The 12,591-nt window shown below is 40.0% G+C and overlaps 1 protein-coding gene across 1 annotated transcript in view; it reads right to left on the reverse strand.

Moving 5' to 3' along the window:
- Positions 1 to 693, reverse strand: part of LOC307194072 (tenascin-R-like) — a 51,757-nt gene extending 51,064 nt beyond the window's left edge. The window contains exon 1 of the mRNA XM_079936883.1: positions 440 to 693. Within this exon, the coding sequence (XP_079793009.1) occupies positions 440 to 619 (180 nt within the window). The 5' untranslated portion in view covers positions 620 to 693. The remainder of the gene's footprint in view (positions 1 to 439) is intronic.
- Between the last annotated feature and the right edge of the window lie 11,898 nt (positions 694 to 12,591).

Below are 12,591 nucleotides of genomic sequence, written 5' to 3' on the forward strand. Positions count from 1 at the left end.
AGCAGGTGTTCACCTCGGATAAAATGCAACCCAGTTAAAAAGAAATACCTAATCATTCAATCCACAGACTCCTCCACAAAACTGCAAAGCTTTAACCCTGTTCTTTATTCTCAGCAACCTGTTATAAGCGTTCCAACCGCGGGGTTGGGGTATTAATATTTTCCCCAAAATCTAAGCTGTCAGGTAGAATTTCGAAGGTTTGGGTGGTGCAGGATAAGAACGCCGCTCCCTGCTGCTTGTTGAAGTCCAAATCCCCGTTCAAATATAGCTCAGTCAGGGTTTGCTCCCAAAGTGTAAAAAGAGAGCAACTGGCCCCGGCCGCGCGGTTTTAGAAATAGTCCCAAACTTTTGACCAATGGAGAAAAGAACAGAGTTTAAAGAAAAGGGCGGCGGTTTTAAGAATGGTTAGACTGGTGGGGAAAGGGAAGAGACCAGGGACCTGGAAGCCGACTGGTGCCCAGTGGAGGAAGTCTGTTGGGTGCCGGGTGCCCCGCGCAGGCCGCCCTGACACTGCCAGACCTTGACCCCAGCCGCGCAGCCAGCACTTTGCAAGTTTCGTGCGCCGCGTGTTGCGCCGGGGTGACGGGGTCGGGGGTTGCGGGGGGAAGGAGCTCGCCATCGCCCCCACCTCGCGGCTGCTCCGCGCTTCTCCTCCAGGCCCCGCTCAGCAAGCCTCCGCTCCGCTTCAGCTCTTCTCGCCGCTGTTCTGGTGGATTTCGCTCCCGCCAGCAACGCCCTCTCTCTCCGCGAGGTTAATTAAGTGAAGGTCTCCATGGAAACGGCAAGCTGCGGGAAGGGAGAGGCGTGGGAGGCAAGTCCCCAAACACTCCTGTGGAGGAGAATTACAGTACATACAAGAAGGGAGGAAAGGGTAGGGCGGTGAAGGAGGACTCAAATTGGCCTGAGGAAAAACAGAGGTCGACCGCCGTGGCTGCGAAGAATCCTGGCTGAGCCCAGTTTTAAGTTCATCCAATGTGGCTGTGTATGAAGCCGCTTTCTTTCATTGGTAACAGTTGTGTGGTCTGCTTACTTGCTTTTTGTAGTGTTTAACAGAATTGACTGAACCTTACTTCCATCCTGAGATTTCAGTTAGCTTCCCTGACATCACCCTCACATGGTTCTTCTGTCTTCTTAAGTCCACATCATCCTTGACATTTGCAACTTAAAAACTGACTTGACCCATGGTGCCTTTTTTACCACTAGGGTCTTTGGACTCTATGTTTGTTACAGGCCAGGGTTCTTGGACTCCTTCATCAATAGAATTTGATGAGAGGCCAGATAAGAAATTCAGGCAAGGCTTTATTGTTTCAGCAGGAAGGAGCGAAATCAAGTAACAGGTGTCCTTGCTCGCTCCCTTGGGGGGTGGGGTGCGTGAGCTGATTCCTCATATAGGGTGAGGGTCTAGGGGTCAGGATGCAGGGATGACTTGGGTGGTCTGCCCACCCCCTTGGTGCTGTGTGCGGGCTGCATGCCCATTACCCTGCTTTTGCTCCTGACTCCTCAGAAGGGGCAGTTGGGTTTTTGGTCTTTGTGTATGTTGTTGTTCTTAATTTTCCCCAACTGCGCATGCGGAAAGTTATTTTTAGTCCTTTATAGTTTCTTTGTATTTTGTTGCGGAAGGAGACCTTTGTCCAGGTGCAAGCACTACAGCAAAGGGTCCCAGATCCCAGGTTTCAGGCCCCAGGCTGTCTCATGATCAACAGAAATTGGTAAGAGGCCGGACGAAGAATTCAGGTAAGGCTTTATTGGGCTTTATTGGGACTCCTGCTACAGCTGGAGGGAGTGAGTACAAGAAACAGGTGCACTTGCCCATTCCTGCGGGGGGGGGGGGGGGTGGGCTGTTTCCTTAAATGGGGGTGAGGGAGGATTGGTGGGTCTGGCACAGGGGTAGCCTAGGTGGTCTGCCCACCCTCCGGGTGGTTCTGTGTGCAGGGCTCATGCACAGTTCCCTGCTTTTGCTCTTGGCACCTCAGAAATGGTAGTTGATTTGTGGCCTTTTTGTATCTTATTGTTAATATTAGCCCCATCTGTGCATTCAAGCAATTATTTTTAGTCCCTTACAGTTTCCATGTATTTTGTTGCTCTTGAAGACATTGGTCTAGGTGCATGTGCAAGCACTCCCAGGTCCCATCCAACCCTTCATGAGTCGGGGTTATTTCATTCACTTTTATGTTTTTCAGTCATATTCAGACTCCCAGTCATGCCATCTTGGATCTCATTTCTTTCCAGGGCTTCAGAGCAGTATTTACAGGTCTGCATTGGCCATTTCCACATGGATGTCCCCCACAGACAACTCAAAAGCATCCTTCCAAAACTAAATTCATGATCTTCCCTCTCCCAGACTTTCCTGAGCAGAGGCTCAGCCAACCAAACAAAAAAATCACCAACTCTACATCCTCAGATCTTTTCCCTCACTACTCAAAGCCAAGTTGTCCTCAAAAATCCCTTTGGTTCTCCTTCTAAAATATTTCTTAGGTTGATTACTTCCTCTCTATTCCCACAGTCATGGGCTTAACTGAAAACCGAATTACCTTTCTCTCTGGAAAGTATGTGCCATGTTTAAGAGTTGGAAACTCAGTTCAGAACCTATGGCTCCATTTACTAGCTGATCATCTCTCTGAAAAGTTGACTGTGGCCAAAAGTAAGCTTAAACAGTGCTTAGTAAAGTGTAAACACTGACTAGAGTGACAACTAATATTGGTTCACTGGATTAATGGAAATAAACTCATACTTGGACTGTCTTTTTATCTGATATCCCCAGTCTCTCCTATACACCATTAGCTAATGTGATCTTTCTGAAATACACACATGAGCATACTTAAAAACTTACTTTGGGACTTCCCTGGTGGCCCAGTGGGTAGACTCCGCGCTCCCAGTGCAGGGGGCCTGGGTTTGACCCCTGGTACTAGATGCAAGCTGCAACTAAGAGGCTGTATACTGCAACTAAGAGTCCGGCATGCCGCAACTAAGACCCAGAGCAGCCTAAATAAGTAAATAAGAATGGTTTGAGAAACAAAACAAAACAAAGCTTACTTTTTAGGTGCTTACTTAAAAGTCTCTTCTGACTCTTGGCTGCTTACGATGGACCTCTGGCCAAATTCACTTTTCCAACTTCACCTCTCTCCTCTTCCTTGGCACCCTAATTTACACCCTCAGTGAAGTAACAGGCCATAAACCTTTGCACTTCTGTTTTCCTATAGAACTTTGTTCACATTGTAACACAAAAATTTACTTTTTATGTATTTATATATATTCTCAGCCAGATTAGGAACTTCATGATGTCACAGACCATATCTTAATTCAAGCAGTTATACATGTGAACTATATTTATGTTGTTTTAATTCCTGAGGGCCCTACATATCTTTAGTCTTTAAAAGTGGAAAGTGTCAAGGCATTATATCACAAACGATTTCATTGCCAATGAATTAGCTTTTAGTCTGTGAGAAATATGATCAAATTCAAAATCTATCAAGGATGTTAAGTAAACTTATTGTGGTAATCACCTCACAATATATACATACATCAAATCATTTTGCTGTACACCTTAAACTTATACAGTGTTATAAAACTTGGGGGGATAGAAAAATCAGGAAACTGGTCTGAAAAATAAGTAAAATTAAAATCCATCAAGTGAATTAAATAAAAAAATAAAGTGTATATATTTCAACATGGCTTTTTTGTCATACATTTCAGTCCTACAAGACTGACCCCTGACCCCAGATGCCAGTCGCAAGCCCAGGTTGTTAACCGTGCTTCTGACCAACCAGCTACAGATTGGAGGTTGCCACAAACCCTTCCTTGGGTTCGATTTATTTGCTAGAAGGACTCACAGAACTCAGGAAACCTGTTTACTAGATTACCAGTTTATTATGAGGATATAATTTAGGAACAGCTGGATTGAAGAGATGAATAAGGTAAGGTATGTGGGAATGGGTGTGGAGTTTCCATACACTCTTGGAGCAAGCCATTCTCCCCAAATCTCCAAGTGTTCACCAACCCAGAAGCTCTTCAAACCCTGTCCTTTTTGGGTTTTATGGAGGCTTCATTACGTGGGCATGACTGATTAAATCATTGGCCACTGGTGATTGATTCAACCTCTAGCCTCCACCCCCCTCCACAGGCTGGGGGCCAGCTTGAAAGATCAAACCATCTAATCACATGATTGGTTCTCCTGGCAACCAGTTCCCATCCTTAGGCCCCCAAAATTACCTTAACATAACAGGAGACACTTTTATGGCTCTCACCACTTAGGAAATTCCAAAGGTTTTAGGAGCTCTGTGCCAGAAATGAGGACTAAGACCAAATATATATTTCCTAATATAAATCACAATATCACAATTTGACCTCCTTTCATCTCTTTTTATTAGATTGATCTAAAACAGGCCTCTCTAGCTCTAGTTTTTCCCCTACTTCAATCCATTTTCAACTGTCCTCAGATTAATCTTCCTAAAGTAGTCAGTTCTGATAATGTTAATTTCCTACTCACAGTGTCTTCGGTGGCTCCTCAGCCTTCCTAATTCCTTACTCTGCCCATTGAAGTCTTCCAGAAACGTTTTCAGTTCACTTCATACATTTTTGGTTTTGTCCTTAAAAGTTCCCTTCTATTTTACCTTTTTCATGAAGCTTTGCCTGGGTCCTCCTCACAAGAGTCATATCCCCCTCCTCTGTGCTTCTGTGGTACTTAATGCCTCTAATGGATGCTTCACTGAATTCTATTTTTTATATAGATATCTGTGGACATCTTAGTACCTCTACCAGACTATAATCTGCCCAAAGGTAAAATTTATGTCCCATTGATCATATTACCTGTGGAGCCAATCATGATACCTTATATAGTAGGCACTCTACAAATATTTTTTGAATAAATACTTGTTGACGGAATATTATAAAACTCTCTTTTCTAGGTGGCACTTGGGACTTACCACAATGTAAAGGTTAAAAATGTTTTTGGAGGGCTTCCCTGGTGGCGCAGTGGTTGAGAGTCCGCCTGCCGATGCAGGGGACACGGGTTCATGCCCCGGTCCGGGAAGATCCCACATGCCGCGGAGCGGCTGGGCCCGTAAGCCATGGCCGCTGAGCCTGCGCGTCCAGAGCCTGTGCTCTGCAACGGGAGAGGCCACAACAGTGAGAGGCCCGCGTACCGCAAACAAAAAAAAAAATGTTTTTGGAAATATTGAATAGAAATTTTAACATGAATCATGCCACTCTGGAAAAACCCATGCGTGATTTATAATATTACTGTAAACTTCTGCCTTTGCCATGAACTCTTAAGAGTCTTTTTCAGAGTCCTTTGCAATATTCATGAGAAACTTTCTTAATGTTGTTAAAAACAAGACAACAGGCCCCAAACGGAGTCACTTATGCTAAGCCTTACATCACCAAACTGAGACTTAATTACAGTTTCAGCTCTCCCAGATTGACTGGAATCTTACACCAGTCAATCAGGAATCTCCTGATTAGCACTAGTTAGGTAATCTGCCTGATAGACTCCTGCCATTCCCTAAAGGAAAGTGACCTTGTCATAACCAACTGCTCTTTTTCATCTAGTATAACTTCCTTGTTCCTGATCCCTTCTGCCTGTAAAAATCTTTCATTTTATACAGCTCCTTGGAGCTCCTTTCTGTCTGCTAGATTGGTTGCTGCCCCTTTCATGCATCCTTGAATAAGCCAATAAGATCTGTAAAATTTGCTCAGTTGTATTTTGTTTTTTAAACTATGTGTTAACCTTTAGAGTGGCCAAGATCTGTCACATTCCAGAGTGTAGAAGAGTGTACTGTTTTAAGATTTAAATGGAACCATACTTAAAAATTAAAGACCAACATAAAAACATTCTTCCGTAAATCTTCTGAATTGGAAAACCAGTGGCACTATTTTTTGTCTTTCCTTGTCTCATGTTTCCTGTTCTTACAGATCTTTTTAAATTTCCTCTTTCAAAGAAGATATTTTCCTCAAACTTTTCTCACAAAAATAACACTTTTACAAGCTGATATGTAATCAAAGTGAGCCATATTTCTATCACTATTTAATGGGAAGCTATTGTTGCTATAGAATTCCTAAGCTTTATTGTGCTGGCGTGAGTTAAAAGAGAAAGAAAATAGAAGATGGATCAGCAGCATTTTTTCATCTGTATTTGATTTCTTAAATGTGGTGCCAAAAAGATTGGCTTTTTGGTTCTATAAGTAGGATTGGCCTTTTCTACAATGTAAAACTTCCTTAAAATGGGTGGTAGTCTCTTTCAGCATATTCATTTATACAATATGAAAAGCAGTTATTTTGATCTTTTATGAAAATATTTAATTATCCAAAATAATCCAAATTAATTTACTTTGAGTGAAAATGTTATGTTTAATCAAGTGTTATTGGCTGTGCATCAGAATCCAAGATTAGAAATTGGTTTTATCTATATCCATTGGTGTGGACTAAAATGTAAATGTCATGTTGAGAATCAGGACTATACAAAAAGGATCTTCATCTCCAGAACAGGGGTGGTTGTGAAGTAATTCAGAGGTCTGGTCCATTAAGTTTATGGCTTTCCTGCTAGATTTGTTAACAAGTATGCAAGGATGGGTGGGAATTTTTTTCCAAATGAGATTATCAACACATTTAACATGTAATGAATTCAGTTCAGTAAACTTTTACTGGGAAACTTTGATGCAGAACGTATCTTAGGTAGAGGGAAAGAAAAGGAGAGGCAGAAGTGAAATCCTGACTTACTGAAAGGGCTTTATATCCAGAGGGGAAGGTCCATTATCCTTACACCTTGAAAAATTAGAGAAAAAGATTAAAGATCAACATAAAAATCCTTCCTTAAATCTGCTAAGCTGGATAAATTAGTGGTACTGTTTTTGTCTCCCTTCATAGGAGAGTTAGAGGATGACGGAGCTCTGTGAGCTCATACGGATGGCCAGTGATACTGGCTGGTCCAAGCATAATACTCTAACCCTTACTGTAGGCAGAATTCTAGGATGACACCCAATATTCTCACCCCAGGTAGTCACACCCTGTACCATCCCCCTCCTCTGAGGGTTGGTGGGACCTGTAAAAGTAACAGTCACTTCCATGGCTGTGTTACATTATATAAGACCTCACTGTAGCAGAACAAAAGAGGGATTCTCCTGCTGGCCTTTAAGAAGTAAGCAGCCATGGTGTGAGAAGGCCAAGTGGTTAGGATACAAGCATAACCTCCAGTAGCTAAGGGTGTGCCCCAGCCCACAGCCAGCACGAAAACAGGCCTCAGTTTTCTGCAATCACAAGGAACTTCATTTCTGCCAACAACCTGGATGAGCCTGGAAGAAGAGGACCCAGAACCTCAGATGATGGATCACAGTCCCACCTAACAACTTAATTTCAGCCTGGTGAGATCCTGAGCGCCCAGCTAAACTCTGTCCAGACTCCTGACCCACAGAAACTGTCAGATAATAAACATTTCTCTTCAAGCCACAAAATTTGTGGTAATTTGTTTCATGGCAATAGAAAACTAATACACACCCAACAGTCAATGTGATCGATCAGGTGATAAGCAAGCCTGACCAATCATTGCACAGGATTTCCCAACAAGAGCTCAGAGACAGATGCCCCTTCCTCTTTGTTGACAAACATAATAAAGATGATTTCACCAAAGCTGCGTGGCCGTGGCTGTATGCAGGGTTGCAGTTATCAAAGCTGCACATGCGACAACTTGGGATCCAGTGGGAAAGATGAAACTAGCAGAGTAAGGGAAGCAGAGGTTAATGCATTCAAGTCCCAGCATTTCATTCTCTCTTGCCCATCTCAAAGTCCGGTTGTCTCAAATTCTCAAATTCTTTGAAGGAATCCATCGGACTGGCACTCATGCTACAGCTCCTCTCCCAGAGTAGTAAGTAACATCACTGGGATTTGAACCCAGACACTCTAGCATCAGAGTCTGTTCTCCTAACCATTAATTACATAAAGAGCTATAGAATATCCTTGCTCATTGACTAAATAATTTGGTCTTATTTGATATAATTTAGAGCTCAGGCTAGATCAAGGAAATGAATATAACTTAAACAGTACAGGTATTTAGGTACTACTTTTAGCAAAAGGTCTAATATATTTATAACCTATGTACTTTATTTCTGAAGTTAAATCATTTTCTAAATGTTGATTTTATTGCACTGTTCTCATCATTGAATAATTCTCATATATTTGATATTTATTATCCTAATATTATGGTCAGTTTATTTCCTTAAGACTTCTTTGCAAAATTTTATAGACATTTTATTTAAAGTTGATATTTGATCTCGGAGTTTGTACTATTCTAAAATAAAATCAGTGATAAGATTTGGGTGCTAAAAGTATACTATATGTATTACAAAATATATAATTCTTATCCAGGAAAGAAAAGGGCACAAAAAATAAGTGTTCCACAGATGACAAGAAAATGTAGTGCTTTATTTCAACTATGTGTGCCACATAAACACGTAGTATATGCATGTTATTTTAGCCAAAATCAAGCTGCTGAAGATGGTCATTTTTTGACAATGATAGATATAAGCAGCGTTCCTTTTCAATATCTTCTAATTCTTGGTTTTTTGTTTGTTTGTTTGTTGCGGTACGCGGGCCTCTCACTGTTGTGGCCTCTCCCGTTGCGGAGCACAGTCTCCGGACGCGCAGGCTCAGCGTCCATGGCTCACGGGCCCAGCCGCGGAGCGGCATGTGGGATCTTCGCAGACTGGGGCACGAACCCGTGTCCCCTGCATCGGCAGGCGGACTCTCAACCACTGCGCCACCAGGGAAGCCCAATATCTCTAATTGTTAAGTGAAGAGAAACAATTACCACTGTAGTAAATTTTAAAAGGCTGGTGAGCCTTTCTCTTTTAATACAAACATCATTCTTAAAATATGGGCCACAAATTCCACATCAATCACAGTATAGACTCCTTTACTTAAGCTAACCAGTTTTCTATTTTTCTCTTCTATTAAGTGTTACAATGTTTGTTTGAGGTTGATACTATTCAAAATGGCTAATTCTAGAGAAAAAATGCAAAAATGAGTAGAATTGTTTATGCATTACTTAAGTAATAAAATTTATACTTCGGGGTAATTTTGATTTTAGTCCCATCTACCACAATTGTTTCTCTAAGGACTTCACTTTCTCCTTAAAAAGAAAAAAGAAAAAAAATCTGTTTTTTCAAATCCCCAAAGAAACACTTGCTTTTTAAAGAGATGTATACATTTTGTATACATTTTTGGTACACAGGTGTATACAAAAGATGTATACATCTTTGTATACATGGAAAATGTACCATAATTTACCATAAATTTACCCATAATCCCATCAGCCCAAGATAGCAAGTGTTGAACATATTCATCTGTTTCTTCCCGATATTGTTTATGCAATGCATATATATATTTTTTGGCAAGATTGAAATTATTTACTTTTATATTTTGCTTTTTTGCACAAAACATGTTGCTTCAGTAAAGAATCTTTGAAAATATAATTTTGAATTGTGCATAATAATCCAAGTTATGAATATCATATAATTTATATAACAATAACTGAACTGTAGAACTGTAGATTATTTAAGTTGTTTCCAAATTTGGGGCACCATAAAAAAAATGTTTAAATGGATCTTCAAGTTTATAATAGTGTATCACCAGCACTTCAGTGTAACCCTGGCTAATGTATCTCTAAACAGTGAAGAAACAGAAAAATATAAAAACAAAAAAATTCATAAACTAAAATTGCATAACAGAACAAAACTGATTTTGGAAGAAATTCTGTTATTTATAATAGATCAAAGTCTACCAGGAAAAGGGAAAGGAAATAATTTACAGCTCTCCCATTTCCAATTCCTTAACTTGGAGTTTTGAGATCTGTAAATACCAGAAACTGGTCAGAAACTGTATTATTACAAAAGTGCATCTTTCAAAAGTACCTGAAGTTTCTTTCATTCCAACTGTCTCCCTGGTCTTTCTATATCTATTCAGACATAGTAGCTGCCAGGAAACAACAGGTTTTAACAGCATCCCACTGTATTTTATGAGTGGCCATCACAACACAAACATTAGAGATGAAGAAAGATGGCTAACAACAAAAACAGTAGCTGTGAAAGAAGGACATTGTAGTTTTTCATGAATTTTGACAATTTGGGTGATCAGAGGAGCATGAAAGGATGTAAGGAGGAGCAAACTATCACCTCAGATTTTTATACTCAGCTAATATATATCAAGTCCTTTTTACATGTTAAACACTATAGTAAGTGCTTTACAAGCATTAAGTCCATTAGCCTTACACTAATCCAATGAGAAATTTGAAAAATATGAAGTGCAAAATCGTTAAATTTACTTAGAGTCACACAGCAAAAGAAGGTATCAGGAGTTGAATTTGTACCTACTTGGTCTGAGAGCCTGAAATCTTAGCTGTCATGATACACTGTGATTAAAAATTTAGAAAATATACACTCCATGTACTTTTCTAGAGAAAAATTACTTGGAGATTTAAATCAAGCAACCAAGAAATAAATCAAACATAAGAAGTAAATAATGGAGCCATTGACACTGATGGTAAGGATTATAGTTTACTCACATATAGAACTATTAACTTGGGTCACAAAACTAGAAGTTATTTATATGTGTCATATATAGCTTTTAATAGAAAATATAGACATATAATTTAAGATAATTTTGACACAAAATAAATATGATTGAGAAAGCAGAAAACTTAAATTCCATACTCTTTAGTAAGTATAATTTATTTTTTTTATCAATCTCAAGGTTTGCTAATCTCTGTATTTTCTGATAATAGATAATCTAATAATAGAACTTTTATGTTAGCTAGAACTTAAAGCTTTCTAGTTAGCAGTTGTTGAAGAAAAACTCTGAAAGTTAAGGGTTTTTTCCCCAGAGATGCAGTCTAGAGGCAAGATTTCAAGCACTATAGTCATTTTTAAGACTTTATTAGAAAGAAATGAAGGCTGGGAACAGACAGTTGCTGACCTTTTTGCAAATTAGGAAAAGGTGCCTACTCATGACAGGTGTATTAGGAAAAGGCACAATGTCTGATGGATGAATTAGAAAATGCCTCCCCTTTCTTACCTCAGGAGTTATTAGAAACAGGCTCCTCCCTCTGGGAAGATGCAGTCCCAAAGACGGGTGTTTGGCTTGGCAAGAGGCCAGTGCCTTTGTGCAAAGAAAAGGGAATTTCATCCTCTGGGTAGAAACAGTCTCTTGTCTTGGTTCACGACCTGGCTTGAGGAACCTGAGTCAGATTTCAGCACAGCCTCGCCCCTCAGATGAGCACTTTAATACTGGGACCAAAATGTACAATCATTCACAGCGACCCTGTCTGGGAATATTAGCACAAACATGAATCCTAATCCACTTGGGCTACATACAGGCCCTCTGATCAGAGTCATACTTATTCTGTATCTTGAAATCTTCTGAATCTATATATTGTAGCCACACATGTTCTCAATAGATTAATTTTAAGAAATTATTGAGATATCTGGATTTCAGTAGTGTTATTTTCTGTGTAATGTGAACATTAATCTTGAAACATTGCATGGTAATTAATTTCATATAAAAAGCTCAGAAAGCTATATTTCCTGTGCTGTACAATATATCCTTGTAGCTTATTTATCTTATACAGAGTAGTTTGTACCTCTTAATCCCCTACCACTATCTTGCCCCTCCCCCTTCCCCCATTGGTAACCGCTAGTTTGATCTCTATATCCATGAGTCTCTGTTTTGTTCATTTATTTTTTTAGATTCCACCTATAAGTGATAACATACAGTACTTGTCTTTCTCTGTCTGACTTATTTCAATAAGCAAAATACCCTCCAGGTCCATCTATGTTGTTGCAAATAGCAGAATTTCATTCTTTTTTATGGCTGAGTTATATTCCATTGTATGTATATACCACATTTTCTTTTTCTTTTTTTTTTTTTTTTGCGGTACGCGGGCCTCTCACTGTTGTGGAGCACAGGCTCCGGACGCGCAGGCTCAGTGGCCATGGCTCATGGGCCCAGCCGCTCTGCAGCATGCGGGATCTTCCCGGACCGGGGCACGAACCCGTGTCCCCTGCATTGGCAGGCGGACTCTCAACCACTGCGCCACCTGAGAAGCCCCGCATTTTCTTTATCTATTCATCTGTTGATGGAAACTTAGGTTGTTCCCATATCTTAGCTATTGTAAATAATACTGCTATGAACATTGGGATGCATATACCTTTTCAAATTCATGTTTTCATTTTCTTTGGCTATATAGCCAATAGTGGAATTGCTAAGTCATATGGTAGTTCTGTTTTTAGTTTTTTGAGGAATCTCCATATTGTTTTCCATAGTGATTGCACCAATTTACATTCCCACCAACAGTGTACTAGGGTTCCTTTTCTTCACATCTTTGCCAACATTTCTCATTTATAGACTTTTCGATGATAGCCATTCTGACATGTGTGAGGTAATATCTCATTGTGGTTTTGATTTGCATTTCCCTGATGATCAGTGATGTTGAGCATTTTTTCATGTGCTTGTTAGCCATCTGTATGTCTTCTTTGGAAAAAAGTGTCTATTTGGGTCTTCTGCCCATTTTTAAATTGGGTTGTTCATTTTTTTGATATTGAATAGTAT

The sequence above is a fragment of the Stenella coeruleoalba genome, assembly GCF_951394435.1.
Source record: "Stenella coeruleoalba genome assembly, chromosome: 11".
NCBI lineage: Eukaryota > Metazoa > Chordata > Mammalia > Artiodactyla > Delphinidae > Stenella > Stenella coeruleoalba.